This window comes from Falco biarmicus, chromosome Z, assembly GCF_023638135.1.
Source record: "Falco biarmicus isolate bFalBia1 chromosome Z, bFalBia1.pri, whole genome shotgun sequence".
NCBI lineage: Eukaryota > Metazoa > Chordata > Aves > Falconiformes > Falconidae > Falco > Falco biarmicus.
Window position 1 is genome coordinate 80,200,373 of NC_079311.1, and position 18,262 is coordinate 80,218,634.

At 46.7% G+C, this 18,262-nt stretch overlaps 1 protein-coding gene across 1 annotated transcript in view; it reads left to right on the forward strand.

Moving 5' to 3' along the window:
* Nucleotides 1–7,105: 7,105 nt before the first annotated feature.
* The window catches only part of DCC (DCC netrin 1 receptor), a 554,206-nt gene continuing 543,049 nt past the window's right edge, over nucleotides 7,106–18,262 (forward strand). Inside the window, exon 1 of the mRNA XM_056325745.1 lies at nucleotides 7,106–7,503. Within this exon, the coding sequence (XP_056181720.1) occupies nucleotides 7,413–7,503 (91 nt within the window). The 5' untranslated portion in view covers nucleotides 7,106–7,412. The remainder of the gene's footprint in view (nucleotides 7,504–18,262) is intronic.

The window sequence follows — 18,262 nt, forward strand, 5'->3', positions numbered from 1 at the left end:
AGGTCATAAATTATTTTCTTATTTAATATTAGCTATAAAATATCCATATTTTAATATATTAATGTAAAATTAGCTGTAATCCTCTGAGACCTGCTATTGACTGGAGTCTGATTTAGTAAAGCTTTTCAACTTTTGCTTCCTCTCACTTTTGTGACTAATCTGTTGACATCAGTGGGGCTTGTCTGGTTGTTCATGCACTTAAAATCAGACATGTCCCTGAGAACCTTTTGGCAATCTGTGAGTAACTTCTGTGCCCTGTTAGTACAAAAATGGCTTTGTCTGCAGACAGCGGGGTCATTTGAGCATGAGGGTCAACAGAAAGGATTAGGCTCTTCCAGAGCTGATCCTAAAGGAGGTGTGTAAGAGTGATGCATTGAAACTGTGGTTTTTCACTCCATTGGCTGTAATGAAGAACCTCAGATGATTAGGTCAGGTGGAGACTTCTCTATTTTGCATGCCGAAAATTTAAGGCAAAAGAACATTGCCAGGATTGTGCCAGTATGTGAGGAATCCAGCTTTTGCTGTCAGCACTGTCGCTTATCTCCCAGGACAGTTTAGGACAACGGATTAGTTCCTCCAGCACCTTCTCTGGGGAGCAGCAGCATGTGCGGAGGATGAAGATACAGTGATCAGAATTTGCTTTGAACTCTAAAAACTCAGAAGTTGAAACTGATAGAGGGGATGCATGGGTTCCTGAAGGGAAATCAGTGCTTGCAGGGGAAGGTACTTGTGCTGGGTAGGACTGGCTAGGGCTGCAGGAATCTGGGGGAGAGAGCTGGTAAGAGGAGGCAGCGTGGTTCAGAAGGCTTTGCTCCCTGGAGGGCAGAGTACAGAAAGGGAACCAGAAAATACACTGAGCTGGTTCCTGAAAGCTGTCATAAAATGAGCATGGTTTCCAAAATCATTAAAAATGAAGCAAATTCACTCTTCAACCTAACTCTTAGAGGCAGCTTCCCCATGTAAGCACGAGGATTTCTCAAAGGGTGTGCTCTGATTTCAGTGCACCACGGAGGCATGACAGTGTGTTGGGCACATGTAGACTTCAAGATAACCTTCAAAAAAATGCAAAGAGAGAAGCTGGGTGTTTTGCAGATGAGGCATGAATTGCTGAATTTTTGTAGCATGTGCTGGCACAAGGTACTCTGGTCTTTGCCTTCACTCCCTTGAGGGAAAACAAATCTCTCCAGGAGACTTCAAAACCGCTTTAGGAGAAGAAACATCTTGGCAATCCATCAGAGAACAGAATGCACTAGAGGCACCTGAACATCTGACGGTAAGTCACTGAGAATTTCACAGCTACATTTTACTCGGAAAGAAGGTCACTTTCATAAATTCATAAGGCTGAGCTGACTCCCACGTGCCTCGATGTCCAGAAAAGTCCATGGTTCATCCAGCTGGGACAGGACCAGTACCCACTTGCCTAAGAACAGAAAAGAAAAGTTGGCAGGTTTTATTTGTGATCCTCTAGAGAAATGCCAGTTGTACCTTCGTGTAATTTCCAGAGAAGAAACTTTTCTGAAGAAAATGCCCATCTGGAATTATAATGAGGATCAGTGAAAATGGAGGAGTGCTGACCTTGGGAAGAGCAGCGTGTGAGTGAAGTTTGCTGAGATATCTTGCACTGCTTATGCTTGATAACTTTGAGAGGATCTCGGCTGCTAAAGTCCAGGATCATCAAAGGAAGAATGACTGGCATGTTTAAAAGTTTGGATACTGCAGCAGACAAACCATTTAATCCTATTTGTTACAGCAGATTGACTGTCCTTTGTTCAAGTTATAAAGTTGTTGTGGGAGGAGAGGGGGAAAAAACTCATCTGTTTTGACAGTATAAGGGAGATAACAGGAAGGTCCGAAATACAGCTGAATCCTTATAATCTGAAAAGTGAACTCCAGGAGAAGTATGGCTGATGCTCACATATTTGTGGTAACCTCCCTGCCAGTCCTGACTGAACGTGCAGCGCTTGCAAAGCCTGTGTGGACACTCACTGAGAAGCTGCTTGGTGCGCAGGAGGATGTGAACCAATGCAAGGACTCGGCAGAAGAAAAACTCTTACTTTATCTCATCTGTCTAATAAGCTCATTAACTGTAAGCCATTTAGTTAATTTAAGATTCTTTGCGAGAGGGACTAAATTCTGCTCTGAGATGTGTTGCTGTACTTCTGGAGTAACGTCAGTGTAATTGTTGCTGCTACGTCATGCTTATGTTAGGAAAACTGTGAGCTAAACAAAAAGAACAAAGGAATTACCTATAACCCCCCAAAATAAATACAGACTCTGTAAGATGCGTTAGGTGGCACTTCATGAGGGAAAGATGCCACAGATACGGAAGAACATACACAGGATTTTTTGATCTTGAAAAGTGTTCCTGGGATCGATGGGAGCCCACCTCAGGGAGAAAGGCACCTTGAGGGTTGGTGGGAAGAAAAACAGGTAGGAAAGAAGAAAACTTCACTGCAGCTTAGTTTGACTTGCAGCAATTTTCTAATTATGTTTAAAAGGCACTTAAGTAAGTGTGATGAAATTATGTGTTCTGATCTACTGCATAGTTGGATGAATTCATAAGGGTGTATAAAATATTCCTTGTAACAAATGAAAGGGGAGTGGTAATTCTGGAGAACAAAATTACATGAGAAGGAGGTAATTGCACATAATCTTACGGTGGATAATAGTACCTTAAACATGGTTATTGGGATGTAAAAGTCGGTAAAAGAAATGTTAAAGTTTTTGAACAGGTCTCTTGAGGTAGAAGGAACCAGATCCTAGAAAAAGTGGTAATGTGTTCTGGAGCAAACTCTGCAGTTTTCTGCCTTGAATTATCTGTTCAACACTGCACGTCATGGGGGTAGAGAAGGAAAAGCCTGCTTGGTCATCCCGGGTAAGATGTGCAAAGGATGGAAAGCATCGCTGCGGAGCTGAACTCCTAGGGCCCTGGGGCAGACTCCACAGTGCCAGTCAGAGCAGCGGCTGTAGCCAGTGACTGGTGGATATGAGATTTTAATTTTGTGGACAGGAATGGAAATCACCTCCAGCCTAGTGAGTGCTTTTAACCCATCACCTTCAGGGTCACGCTCGCTCCTTTAAGTTCTAAGCCCATGAATCTCCAGGTTTTTTTCTGGCACAGTAGAAGGGATGTGCTTTGGTTGAGGAAGGCAGCAGGTTTTACTGCAGAAAATGTACGCGCAAAAAAGCCTGCTGGCAGTTAAGTCTTAAAAATAAATACAGGGTTGATTTTTAATGGCCATTGTAGGATCTACTACGGTTTTATGATCTGGATCTGACTTGAAGATCCTTCCCAGGGCTTGGCTCTGGGGCTGTAGGCAAAAGAGCAAGATTTTTCCATAGGCTAAGGGAAGAAGGCAGCTGAGTGACTTAGGTGGTTGTGGCCCATCTTGCCAAGTCAGGATGCAGTGGCTGATGGGGCAGTTGTTTGTCCTAAGACCCAGATGTGGCTTTATGGGTCCCTCTATCCCCTTATACTTCCCAAAAGGCCAGCAATGTTAATTCCACTGATGTGGACCTTGTTTGTTTTGAGGCACATGCCAGCCTTTTATTCCTCAGGATCTGCATTCAGATCGAAAGCAAAAAATTAGTTTAGTGGTGAAAACCTGCTCACCCGTTTGCAAAGCTCATAAACACCCAGTGCACAGTGCAGCACAGTTGGAGTCTGTTCTTGAAGAAGCTCAAGGCAAAAATAAGAGGGATCACATGTCAGAAGAAAGCACAGTGCTTGCCTATTTTCTGCCTGGTTCACATCAGTTCTGTTTGCCCGCCACTAACATTCACTCAGAAGTTGGGAAAATGTACACAATTGCCATATAACTCTGCTGGACAGCTTGAGAGAGAATGGCCGCTTCTAATACTCTATCTTTGCTCATTGTTTACTTTCATATACAGTTCAGCAAGACTTAATATGTTTTCGCTGCTGGAATACATGCAAAAGTTAAATAGAAACCCAAGATATGGAACTTGCAAACTGCAATGCAGAAACTCTCAGTGATACCTTGAAACAGCTGAGCTGCAACGGCATGATTGTACGAACAGTCCTGTTGGCTCTTCAGCTTTAGGCTGACCAATCCGAATTTTATATTTCTTTAATAGATTAGAAAATATACTTGCTTCACATAACACATAAAGTCATGTGCTGGGTGATAGATTCCAGTCCAGCTTGTGGTATTCTTGATCATATAGACTCGTACCTGAAGATGTTCCCTGTGCTTTGAAGTAATTGTGCTGTTTATTAGGGAAAGGTCTGCTCCCCAAAGGACTGGCAGAATCTCAGAGAGAAACTCCTATCTCTGTGCAGCTACAAGTTGTAAGTAAGATTATCACCATGTGTTGCTGTGTGTGTTCAAATAGGAAGAGTCTTGGCCACTTACTGGCAGAAGTCTTGGTTCTGTTTAAAACAGAAGCTTGCATTTGCTCAGCTTGCTATTTCCTTGGAGCCAAATCCATATTTAGAGTTAAGGCTGTTTTGTATTTGTAAAATTAGGCTTTGCAGGATGAAAAGTGTTTCTGCTACGTGAGCAGACACTCAAGGAAAGGCTCATTTTGGAAGGGCGGTTTTTAGAAACTGGTTGTGAAGAGCCACTGAGAACGTTGTTGTGTAGCACTGCAGAATTACAGAATTGCATGTTGGAACATGCCAGTAAAGTGGAAGGGAGAAACCCCACCCCCAACTACAAATGCCTGCTACCTGTAGTCCTTTCGCTTTCAATAAGGGCCACTGTCTTTTAACCTTCATGATAATGGACCACGTGCAACTTACCATGCAGTTATCTCAACGTTGTGGAGGACTTACTGAGAATAGAAGATGGAACAATGTTGTTCAGAGAAGATCCCTTTGTGCATCTGTGGGAGTTCAGAGCATGGTGGTGTCTGACAACCAGGAGGAAAGCTGGCATTGCAAGAGCTGCATTGAACACGCAGGCAGTAGTAGTGAAAACAGAGATAAGGCAGGTCACAGAGGAAGTGAGAAAAAAGACCAAAATAATGAGCAAAGCCAGAGAACAGCAGAGTCAAGGTGCAGACAAACAGCAACAAGTGCCAGAAATATGGTCTTTGCAGAAGGGGGATACCTCATAAAACCAGAGCAGAGGAGTTGGTGTGTGAAAGCTCCTGGAACGGCAACGGAAGCACCCTCAAGAGCAAGGGATGGTGATGGTGTGGAGCATGGGCAGTCTGTTGTGAGGAATAGGGTAGTACGGTGCCTAACCTAGGGCCCTTGCCCTGAAGTCTGGGCTGGGTAATTTCTAGAGAGACACACACGCCCACCCACCCACCCACCCATGCAAAAGTCTATAGGCAGGTAATGAAGGTGTTTGCACAAGACTTGTGCCTGACCAGTGGAATTAACGTAGTCAACTAGCTGTCTGAGCTCCTCAGCTTTCATTTCCTACCCAGTGTGTGCTTTTTCCAGCAGCCAGAAGGTTACTGAAATGTGTGTGGTAGCTCAGTATGTTCCACTTGCAAGAAAAGCGGGTGGAGAACGGCCAAGTAAGCTGCACAAAGTTGGGGTTCCTCAGCTGCTGGCAATGCTTTTGCTGCTGTGGAGACCACGGTTTGACCTAAGGCATGACACGCTCTAATTAAGACAAAGCAACAATTGCAGGCTGAGCATATTGGTTTGCTGGTGATTTTAAATTATTCTTGCATAAAGTCATGTGGAATTGGAAAGGCAAAACCCCAGAAGAAACACAGCCGAGCTGCAGACCTCTGCCTGAGATTTGAATCCTGTTTCCCCCGAGGTATACTTTATGTAAATACTCGAGCTGTTGATTCGCAGTCATCCAAAATTCGGGCTCAAGGGAAGACACAGGCAGTGCCACCACCATGGCTGCAAGCTCTTTCTCTGCAGGAGGAGGCTGCCTGGCTATGACCCCGGGTGAGGAGTACTCTTCCATCCCACCTTCACATGCAAGTACATCCCACGATGCCAGTGCCGCATCCTGCTCTCATCCCTGAGAGCCAGTGCCTGGGGCTGCACGGGGGCTCAGCACCCAACTCCCGAGCGTTCAGCACTTGTGAACTGTGACAGGTTCTCCTAAAACAGCCTGGGTGCTCCTGAACGGCCCCCTTGGATCCAGCTCGCTCCCTGCCTGATTGCGACTGGAAGTGCTCAATCCTTTCTGCTTAACGCTTCACCCCCAATTACAGAATTTCTGGGTTACATCATGTATATTGGGGGCTGCATTTGGGCTGCCACCCCCCCACGAAGGTTTAATACAGCCCATTTGGTGGCTCTGGACATCCAATGGTGGCATCCAGAGCCTGGGTGGACATTGGATGGTGGCATCCAGAGCCTGGGTGTATCTGTCTTGGGAAGCGTTGGTGCCGATCCTGGGCTGCAGGATCTCCTGCGGGCTGGCTCCTGTGGTCTGTGCCTCCTGGCTGTGCCCTCTGATTCTCTCCTAATTTTTTTCTCAAGTGCCTGATGTTTGGGAGAGGCTTCCTCCTTCCAAACCCTCGGGCCTGGGAGACCTGCGTGGGCCCCTTTGACCCGGGGGTGCGGAGCCTCGGCCAGACCCCAGCTGCGCTGCCGCAGGGTGCCCGGGGGTCCCGCGGAGGGGGCGGGCGCAGCGCACGGGAACAAAGCGCGGCGGGCCGGGCCGGGCCGGGCCCGCGTTGCCCGCAGCAGCCGCCTGCCCCCCGCCCGCCCGCCGCCTTGCCCCGATGCGTCCTCCAGAGGGCGCCAGCGCTCCCCGGCGCGCTGCGGCGGCCGCTGCCCAGCGCCGCCCGGCCCGGCCCGGCCTCCCGCCACCCGGCCCGGCGCGGCCCGGCCCGGCCCAGCCCCCTCCCGCCCCCGCTCGGCGGCCCCCGCCCCCGCGGCCGCACGTCGGGGCTGCAGGCGGCGGGGCGCAGCGCGCGTACCGAGTGAGCGCCGCAGCCCTTCCTCCGGCGGCTGCTTGCGGCGCTGCCCCGCGCCGCCGGGCTGCACCGCTCCGCCTCCCCCCTCCCCCTCCGACTATTTATTTTGGTCAAATCGGTTTGATTTTTTGGACTCGGCACATGGAGCCGCCGCGACTCTTTTGATGCACGCCGGACGGCTTTTTTTTTTTTTTTTTTTTTTTTTCTTTGGAGGGGGCAGGATTTTTCTCTGTCTGCTTTTCCACCGGTGGGAGGACCTTTCCCCATCCTTCCCCGTCTCCTTGAGTTAGTTCCCTGCACGCTCGGGAGCCTCGGAGCCTCCTGGCCTGAATGCAACTTTTTTGCCTCCGCTTTTGCTGATCCCTGTCAGTAGGGACCGACAGGGAAAAAACAACAACAAAAAAACCCAACCAAACAAACAACAAAAAAACCCCAACCACAAACCATCAACCCAACCCCGGCGAGGAGGAGGCAGAAGGGGCTGTGCGTGCATGTGTTGTGGTTGCTGCTGGTGCTCAGGACCCGAATTTGTAGGTGTGCGTTGAAATATGGAGAATAGTCTTGGATGTGTTTGGGTACCAAAGCTGGTTTTTCTCCTCTTCGGGTTTACGCTGGCGAACCTGCATCCTCGAGTCTCCGGTAAGTCAGCGCTGCCTTATTTTCTCGTTGCACCCCGGGGCGAGGGGGATTTTTTCCCCGCATCCCGGAGGAATGTGCCCCTTTCCCTTCTGCTAATGGACTTTTCTCCCCCTCTGCAAACGCGGTTTGGTTTTTCGGGGGGTTTTGTTGTTGTTGTTGCTGCTGCTCACCGGAGTGAGCTTGTACATCACTTCCCACGGATGGGAAGGGGGAACCAGGGTTAGAAGCGCCTTGGAGAGAAAGGGCAGCACTGGGAAGAAGGAAATCCACGAAAATGAAAAGAAAAATGTGGCAGGAGGTGGCATAGTAGGGGTGTAAGTGTGTGCCGAGGCGGTGGTGGGGTTAGTTCCCGTTCTCTTTTTGCACCTGATCCCTCTTGGATCTCTTCGCCTGTAGCTGGTGGGGTCTGTGGGCTGAAACCGAGGGAAGGGTTTTGCCTTTGCTGGGCAGAGGAATAAAAGCAGCAGCTGAGTTAGCAAGGCAGAAAACGCAGTTATCTGCAAAGCATCTCCCAACTCTATTAGGCTGCGATTCTTCGGGGCTGCCCCTCTCTCGCCGCGCTTGGCAGGCACATTTCTAATTAAAAATGGCAAAACCAGTTGGGTGTAGAAGCAGGGTCGCGCAGGATCGGAGGGGACCGCTACGGTGATGCTCTAGGGGGCTACATGTGCGGGGGTGGGGGGTGGGGGTAGAGAAGGGATCAGCAGCACACAGCTCTCTTGTTCCAATAAGAATGAAAAGAGAAATTGGGAGCATGAGCGAAGAAGTGTTAGGAACTAAGAAAGTGCAGCTTGGATATGCAGGCGGCTCGGGGCATGAGTGCATGGGGAAGGGGGATGCATGCAAGGAAATCCTGTTCTCCAGTGCTCGTTTGATTTTCTCCAAAAGCAAAGGAGGAAACACTTCAGTAGGACAAACCTGGGGAAGGGGGAGCCTGGAATATACAAAAAAAGGGATCCGAGCACACGTCTGTGCACGCTGCTTTTGCAGCGGTGGCGGAGGAACAATGGGAACCAACTCCCCACAGCACACACACCAGCACTAAAGCAGATTTTTGTGATGGGGAAAAGCGCTGCATATGAAGCGTTTTGCAAGACCGATCCTCACTGTCTGCTGGCAAAGCTCAGGTTATCAGCTGTATGCAAATGGCAGTCACCCATGGAGGGGGCGCTTCCTTGACACACAAATGGGTGCGTGTTTTGATTGTCCTGGTTTTGGGGAGTTAGCAAGTGAACTGGGAGACGCTTCTCTGCCAGACCTGGAGGTTTATTTCACATGTGTGCTTATGTGCATCTGTGCACGCGTGTCCCCATCATTGTCCTCTGCAATTACTTCCGTGGAAGGTGGGACCTGGGCAGTGAGAGCAGGGTAATGAATAGGGGTGTCTTTTGCCCAGCGTTAAGGCAGGGAGATGGGAGACATGGCAGTGATCCTCCTTCAAGAAAGATGATTGACTTGCAGGCTCCTTTGCTGCCAAAGGAGGGGATGAAGTGAGGAGCAAAGGAGGCCATGTGCTGTGTCAGGGGCCAGGCACGCTGCAAGCCCTTTGCTCTCCCGACGTGGTGTGGGCATCAGTATTGTTTTGTGATCCTTGGAAGAAACAGCCTGTTTTCCAGCGGCATGTCTTGGTTGTGTGTTTCAGACCCCATACACAGGTGTTTATCGTGCTGATTTTGAAGGCGGCGTCTTTGTGTTGCACCCAATTCCTCGCGCTGCGCTTCACAAGCTGCAAACGGGCAAAGTTGTCCCAGCATCGCAGCCCCGGGGGCTGTCGTGAGTTTGTGCTTTCCTGAGCATTCTTGTCGCTATCCCAAGTCAACCGACAGCACTGAAGAAAGCAGATCCTGCCCTTCTCCAGCAAGGCTGCGGCCTCTGCTTGCACGCCCTGGCGTTCGCAGCCCGCTGTGGGCAGGAGGTGCAGGCAGCGCGCTGTGCCTGGCATGGTCCCTACACAGCAGGGCACAGGCAGGCAGCGAGCGCCGCTAACAAAGGGCTCCTGGAGATGCTGCACAATGGGGCTGGCTCCTCTCTTGCTCCCTGCCCAAAGCCCGGAGCCGCCGTGGGCACACAGGGATGGGTTCGAAACTTTGGTACCGAAGGGCAGCGGGTGCGTCGGTGTGCGGGCAGGGACACGCCGCTTGTGCGCCGGAGTCAAGTCCTGTGTCTGTCGTTGGCTATTGTGCACCAGGGGTGAAACATTTTGGGGAATGAGACAAAAAGTGAAGCACACCATCGGACTTTTCCTGGTTAAAAACATGGCCAGAAGAACCACAGAATGGCAGTGTTTGCCATTTTGGAAAGAGACAGTGGAAAATGTGTTCCTGATAAAGACAGATGTAAATTATGTGGTGTTTGATCATTATGGTGCTGTGTGCTTTGTTCTGTGCACGCATTAAGGTAACCACAGAATACTTTCACTTTTTTTTTTTTTAAATCTGTAGGTGGGAATTTAACTCAATCTCAAAGGGTTTTTGTGAATGGCTTCTTGTGTTTGGTGTCTTTAACTCCCACTAGATCTTGGTGAGAAATTTAGTGTTAGTGCAGCATGTCAGAGCCCAGCGATGTCTGGGTACTATGGCAATCACTTCTGTGAGTGGTGCAGTATAAATCACCAGTGACCTGTCACAGCATCCATTTCACATGCGCTGCAGTTGCCCTCTGTTACGAGGCATTTGAGCCACGACATGTATTCTAGGAGCGGGGTAACCTCGGTGCGCTCACCAGAGTATTTTTAAAAATCGAAATGAGTTTAGTTGAGGATGAGCAATTTACATTTGAGTAGTTGTCTTCTTCCTATCGTCTGTTGAATATTTTTTGTATTCCACACTTCCTGTTTTATGACTTTTTGTCCTCACTTCTCCCTTCTCCACATGCATATGGATACAGGACCAGTGCAGACTTCAAATACAGAGTCAGGAATGTTTCTTTTCAATGAGATTATGCCAAATGCAATCCTCTCCAGATTTCACACTTGGTTCATTTATCCTTGACTGCTACTCCCTTGTCCTTGCCAATACAAAACTGAGCGTGAAAGATCTGTTCCAGGGCCCAAGGCATGGCAGCACCATCAAAATATTCTCCTTGTAGTTCCCTGTTTGTCTGAACCCATCCATCTTTGATTGTCTGTTTTATGCTGGGACCATAATGTCTTTGGGGCAGGACTGTAAGGGCTTTGCTGTGCAGATTCACAGCAGGAGCATGGGCTGCAGTGAGGGCTTCCAGGAGCAAAATGATTAATAAATACATTGAGAAGAAAACCTGTGGGACTGCTTGTTCCAGATGCAGCTTGCAGTCCAGGCGAGTTTTTCACATCATCCAACCGAGCTGAAGTTCAGAGCCCAGTGCACTGATCTTGCTGTTTGTATTTCCCAGGGGCAGCCTGGGTGGAGATGGAGAAGTGCGTGCTGCCTTCTCTGAACCCACCTGGGCTTTCACTCCACTGCCAAGGAAGCAGAAAGCTGAGTTTTGCATCCCTGTCTCACATTTTGACTGGCAAAAGCCTGGATGCTGTATGTGGGCTGCTATTTCCCAGTAGCGTGTTAACACCATCCTGCAATAATCTGGGTTCTGCCTGAGCTTGGTCCCTGAAGCGTGTGTTGCATATGATGCCTGGGTTGGCCTCTGCTAATGGGAGACTGCTGTCAATCCAGTGGCATGACAGCTAAAATAGCTCTTTCAGAGTCATTCATCAGATGCTCAGCACACGGATTTTTCCACCAGATGTCCTTTAGAGGGCTAATACTGGTTTTTTAAACGTTATTTTTATGAGATAAAATAATGCCATTAAACCGAGCGTTTGCTCTGCGCCTGCTTGCATGGCATATCCAGCTGCAAGGGTGAATTTGTCCTCCCTTCTGGAGGAGGTGGAAAAAGTTGTTGTAGAGACTTCAGCAAATGTGCTAATGTGAGGAAGCTGTGAAAGACGTTTGCCCTTTCCTGGTATTTTAACATCTTCCCGGACTCAAGCTTGCCAGATCCCCTCTGTGCTAGCCTACAGGAAGGGTTAGCCATGTCGCTGTGTGGGATGTAGGGACACTCGGACCCAAAGGCTACACAGGAGCCAACAGGTGGGTTCTCGCCACAGTTTTGATGTTGCAAACCCCTTGATGGGTGCGATTTAGGAAAGTTAGTCACTTCATGTGTTGAATAAAGTTGTGAAAGAAGCTGACCCTCAAAAGAGGGGGAACCACACTTTCGCTTGCCTGATTTTCCCTTCTGCTGAAATGCAGATCTGTAACAGCGCGAGTCAGTACAGCCAGTCTCTTTGTTGTAATACAAATAGATGGAAATTTCTTAAAATGTTGGCCTTGCTGGAATAAAAAGTATACTGACAAATTCCACTGAAGCTTTCATGATTAATTAACTAAAGGCAAAAAAATTCACTTGCTCTGTTAAAATTATCCCTTGGGTGAAACATTGACCTAAATTTTTTATTTCCATTGGAATCCAAAGTAAACACACTAGCCCTGTCCTCCTTTCCCTTGCATCCCTCTTACCGCAGCCGTGGTGCCCCGGGCTGGATGGGGGTGCTCCTGCCCAGGAGCAAGAGCATCAGCTGGGGAGGTAGCACCCAAGTCTGCAGGGTGTAGAGTGGTCCCCATTCCTCGGAAGACATCCGCCACCCTGGGCTCTTTGCTATTCCCCACGTCTCTGAACACCCGGACTTTTAATTTGCCCGAGTGAATTCCTTTCTCCATGCTGGCCTGAAAATTCATCTGCTGAAAAATAGGTGCCGCAAGGTTCCTCATTGGAACGGTGGGTTGTGCGGCAGGCAGAGCTGAGCTCGGGTGGTTTGCAGGGAACTGGCTTCGGTATCTGTATTTCTGATGCTCAATTTAAAGAATTTCTTCAGTAGTTGTTGTGGGAATGGCATGCATCGTTACTGGGTCTGATCCCTGGGAAATAACTCTACTTAATGCGCCCATTACCTGTCACCTCCTCCACATCCCCTTCTGTAAACTCCACTGTCTGGTTGACCACTTCTGATGTTGAAAAGGAACTGTGGTCTCCTCTGCAAGACAAAGGATTCTTAATGCTTGGCAGTCTTTTTTTTTTAAAGAGGGGTGGAGATCCTCGGGCATTTGAGATTTGCTCCTTTGCTTCTTTTGAACAGCCTTGTGTAAGGAAAACTATCAAAATGTGGAAAGCAGATGACTGAAAGTGAAGTGTATCTCCTGACTGCTGACAATAAATTCACTGCTAAAAGAGAGTATATTATTCCTGAAAGATAACACATCAGATAATTGTAAACCTAGTGGAATTGTTTCTTTCTGACAACAGTTTCTCAATTTCAGCTTTGATGTGAAAGGCTACAGCTAAATTGGGCTAATGACAGAACATCTCGCTCAAGAGTTTGGAGATGTCTGCACTATAAAGGAAACCGAATTCTCAGAGAGGCACGATAAATGCACAGTTAATGTCTCAATTTCTGTCTTGGTTGATGGCAGTTTTTGTCGATAGTAATGCCGATATGTGCCGTAATTTTATGAATGCTCTGAAGTATTCAACATATATTGAAAACTGCTCTAAATTGGTGCCCAAAGTTTCAGCAAAGTATTGGTTGTCACACAGAGAGGCTGAAGGAACAGTACCTTCTTGGAAATGGCATCACTGGTTGAAAACTGAGTATCTTCTTGCCCTGCAAAGTAGTTTAAAGCAGGGAGATGACTGATGTTTTGATGATTTTGTTTACTTTTCTGATGCTTTACGAACAATCAGATTCACTGGATTGATCATGGGTGCCCAACCCATGGTCATGCCTTGCTGTGCTGGGTGGGGGCTCACAAGGTACCTCCTTTCCCAGCTTGGAAGCCGAAGGTGAACAACCACCAGCTTTGTCATTTCCAGAGCTTTGATGCCCATTTCCCAAATGTTTTGGGAAACAGCATCCTGGCCAGCTGAGAAGTTTGACTCATTGAAACAAATACTTGCTGTCCTTCTCTTCTGGGGTCTTACAGCAAGAACAAAGGGTGACAAAAATAGATAAAAGTGTAAAATAAAGGTACTGGAAATTGCACAGGAAAGCTCTGGCTCTGTGCACATAGCTTCCTGGACAGTGAAACAACCCCAACCACCAATGCAAGTGTTCCAGAGTACAGTTGTGGTAGCTGGAGAGGGTAGGGTAGCTGGACACTTACCATGACTCCGTGTTACAAAATGCAGAATTCATCCAGATCACGGAGGCGGTGCTTGCACGACCTGCATGTACCATGGGATAAGCATGTACCGTGGGATAAGGATGTACTGTGGGAGGTGAAACTGCTTGTTGGGGAGTGGATGGAGAGCTTTATAAATTGCACGGTTCTGACTCTTTTGAGAGGCTCTGTAGATTAGCTGAGCTAAGGTCAGCTCTTCAATCACTGGAGGAGCTCTGCAATGAATGACAGTCTCCTAGTTCATATTTTTATCATTTATATATAATGATAGTTTCACAGCCTGGTGTCCACGTTCTGTATACCCTGTCAGGCAATGGGGGCTTCAGATGTTATGTTGACAGAGACTGGTGTTTGTCCTGCACAGGTGAGGAGCTACATTTCTGTGTTTCCAGGCTGCCTTTCCTTATTGCTTTGCCTTTTTTTTTTTTTTAATTCCTCAATATCATAGCTCCATTCTTGCCTCTCATTTCTCGAGTTTTTTGTTTACTCCCACTGCATACCTTCCACCATCTCCACAGTTGGCCGATGCTCTATCAAACCTCAGTGCAGCGCTGCGAGTACCAGCGGGTTTGCTTGAAGTAGCACCGAGGTTACTTTTGGATGTGGGGAGTTTCTACAACGAAAAGTTAAGTAGAGAGATTATAGCATTATAACTTGGACTAAACCCATTATTTTAGTTCCCTGCTTGCTTCTTTCTAAAAGCAGGAGTCCCCAAAGCGTTGCAATTAAAAGCTGAAGGTTGCTTCCCTAGGCGAGGGCTATCTTGGGGCTGGCAGCAGGCCCCAGGCAGAGTAAGGTGTTTCATCCATAGCCCACAGCTACCCAAAAGGCCTTGTTCGGTGCAGGGTCCATGCATGAACACCTGAGCGCCTCTTGACAATCTTCCGCTTACTACCCAAAACCTAAAAAGCATTTTAAAAGCACTCTTTTGGGTTTCTCTCTGTTAGTTTGCTCTTCTTAGAAGTATCAGGGGAAGAAGGACATTTTAAAGGGCACTGAGGGGCCTTTGGCCATATTCCCCCCCCCCCCCCCCCCTTTTTTTTTCTTCTCTGCCTTCTGATGCTCAAAAGAAGAGGAAATGTAGGTGGCATTTCATCTTAAATATATTTTTTTTTTTTCCATATAGTTGCAGTGATGTGGGGTGTTCCCCATATTCATCAGAAATTTCATACTCGTTTTCCAAATGTCGTGGTGCTTATATTTCTCTTCTCCAAAGTGAAAATCCTTTTTCCTAGTTTGTTCCTCCTTTATTGTATTATGGAAGCTGCTGGAACTTGCTGTTGGCACAGCTGGTTATCCTAATAGCCTACGTCTTGTTTATAAATTTGGCCAAAAGGCCACGATCCCCAGTTCTGCTTTGGAAGGACACTTCGTACGTAGTTTTCTGCTCAGAAGACTGGAAAATTTAAGACCAATTACTGGAGAGGAATCCACCATATATATGATGGTGGTTAACGAACTTAGATTTAGACTTCGCTGTTAAAAAGAACATTGGGATTTTTAAGTATTTATTTACGGGGGCTCCAGACATTTTTTTTTTCCCTGGACACAATGCCTCCTGTGTACTCCTGTGTGAGAATCAGTGTGAAGCAAGTTAAAAAAGAAACTGAACCTGACAGCTCTTGCTTTACTGTTTGTGATTAGGAGGATACAAAACGGAGGCAGTTTCATACCACTGAATAGTGTCAGATAGGCTTTTTCCAGTGTCCACAGAGATTTATAAATGTAGAAATTTAGATTTTAAGGTGCTGTAGGACCAAGGGTGTTGTACACGTAGTGCTTTTTGCAAAAAATCATGCGGCTTTATGTATTTAGATTTATGATGCTCATTGTTTTTGACATTAAAAGTAAGGAATTAGTTTGTGGAATTTAAAACCGTGTGCTTTGGAATAGCAGGTGTGTTATAAGAAGTATATTCCGTTCTGGTGGAGATGGTTTGCTACACATGGCAGTTTGCTGTGATCTCCCTCTCACGCAAATGATTATTTATTTCATCCTTTGTTTTCATTAATCTGAAATAAAGGTCATCTGGATGAAAGATTCAGGAGAAAACTGGGTAAACAGCTGTATTTCCATACTGCCCACACAATTCTCTAAGCCCACAATAATGGAGAATAAATCAGGTTTTTTTTTAATCCACCAAATTTTAATGATTTAAACAATTACAAAAAGAGAAAGGTTGTTTTAATACATTAGGCTGGATTCTCAACCAGAATAAATCTTCGCTGACTTCTGCAGAGACACCTTCATGTCAACAAAATCCTCCTAACGCAATTTGTTGATCATTTGCATTTGTGATATGTTCAGATAGATGCTGGTTCTCTGCAACCAAATAGCTTTGCTATAGCAGGTGTATTGATACTAAGAGGGTTGTTAACATCTCTCCAGAGGGGGATATTCTGTTACCAGTAACTCTATCAAGCTTTTCCATCTGTGTAGGGAATTTGTCAGAAGCTGGTGTTATGTTATTAAAAGTATTAGTTATCTCTTGATTTGTGGCTAATTGAATTACATCATTAACAGAATTCAATTACAATCAATGGAAAATGGTATCACCGCAAGGACAGTGGCCACTCGAGGTTGTGAGTAATGCTTTGTGCTCAAATGGGGCAGCGCCACAACTCTCTTAATGAGTAAACTTGCCGGTCCTGACCGAGGAGAGGTTTACTGCTGAAATGGGTAAACTGGCTTGGAGCTACCCAAATCCCTGGGCGCCGTCGCTTCATTGCAAATTGGTTTTTGTGAATCGAGTATGAAATGGTTTTAATCTCAAACGTGCAATAAAATAATACTCTGGCTCCCTCCTGCCCTGGATACTCCTTACATAAGCTTAATCTGTCTTTATCACAAATTCTTGAAGTCCTGCGGAGCGAGGCTGTTGATGGAGAATCGCAGGGGGCATCCTTGTGTGTGCCAAGTGCAGGCTGGTGAGGTTGTGTTGCTTCTCACATTACTCCTCCTTTTTGTATCAGAGCTCGCAGCACATCCCAGGAATGACAAGTGCATCTGTCCATAACTATAAAACTAGCTTAGCTTTCCAAAAGACACCAAACCCCTGAGGCTTGGGAGAACAAGCTTAAGTGCAAAGAGAGAAAAACTGGAGCAGAGTCCAAAGTGGCTGTATCAGGGCGGTTGATTTACAGTTTTTTTGCCGAGGCGGAGGTACGGACCATACAAATGAAACATTGCTCCTCAGGGAAGTGGAAAGGAAGGTGTAGACTCTGGCTTGGTTATTTAATTTGCTGCCCACCAGAGATGGACGCCAGCTACAACTGGTGGCAGTGAGACTTCCAGCTGCAGCAGAATTGCAAAAGAAAGATGCTACAGTGACAATACCGAACAAACAAGGTGATCCATCACCCATGAGACTCGGAGAGCTATACTGTCAGGCATATGTTATAGCAGAACCCTGGGCTATATTATACCATTAATTTTTTTTTAAAGTAATACTCTTGACAGGTTTTAATGGGAAATTCCACTTACAAATCAATGGTGTGATTCAGTCCTGTATTTATTAACACATTCCTCAGATTGCAGATGAGTGAAAATACCTGAGTACAATTCAAATGGCCCTTAAATGTGGAGTATGATAGTATTTGAGTGTCCGATAATTTATATTGCCAGACTCTGTCTCAGTAAATGAGATCTGTCTCTGTGCGTTAATATGCCAAATACCTGATAGCAATAACTATTTCATTAGTTCTGATTGTTCCTGACATCGCCTGCATCGCCAGGAGTTTCCCTGCATCACCCTTTGCCTGTGCTCCAGGCTTTGCCACTAAATGCTCTGTTCCCATATGGTAGGTAAATGGGTTGTGTCAGAAATAAGTAAACCTTTATGCAAGGTCAGTCTGGGTCATTGCATGACTAAAAAAACATCAACAAATGCAGCCAGCCACTCCGGGAGCTGGGCTGGGGGTTAACTTGCCCCGTTTTCTCCGTCAGCTGGATGAATGCTGATGCAGAGCTTTCCATCCCAGGTGCTTCTCCTTGGCTGAGCTGCAGAGCTAAAGGTCCTGCAGTCCTTCCCATGGGTAAACCTGATGCTGAGGCCGGTTCCCCTTGAGGTATAGGGGTTTTTTTTTTCATTTTCTAGTAGGTTTTCAATCATGTCAGTTCTCAAATCTCATTTCCGCAAACTTCTCTGTGACGCTGCCACGGCCTTGTAAGTGTCCCGTTGCCGCTTCTCCACAAAGTTAAATGAGGATGGGGAGGTGCTTATCACAGTTAAGGCTAAGCAACTGCAAACACCTGTGAAGGATGGTAAAATGCTTTGAGATTCCTGTAGTAAAAGGGTATGACACAACCGTAATGTATGGCCGACATAAAATGCTGATCGTCCTAACGCTAGTAAGCTCCAAATGAGACTAGAGTTAGCCTGACAATAAATTAAATTTTAAAAGGTAATTCAGTGAATGTATGATGAAAATTTGGCCTCTTAGTATACGATCTGTCAGCAACTTATCTGAATTCGTTTCTCATTTTTTGTAGAACGTTTCTTGATGGCATATACATCTGAAAAAATGAGCAGCTAGTGGTTTTCAAAATCCATCCCTAGGAATAGCCTGTTTGGCTCCTGGGAGCAAGCTGGTCTTTGAAAATTA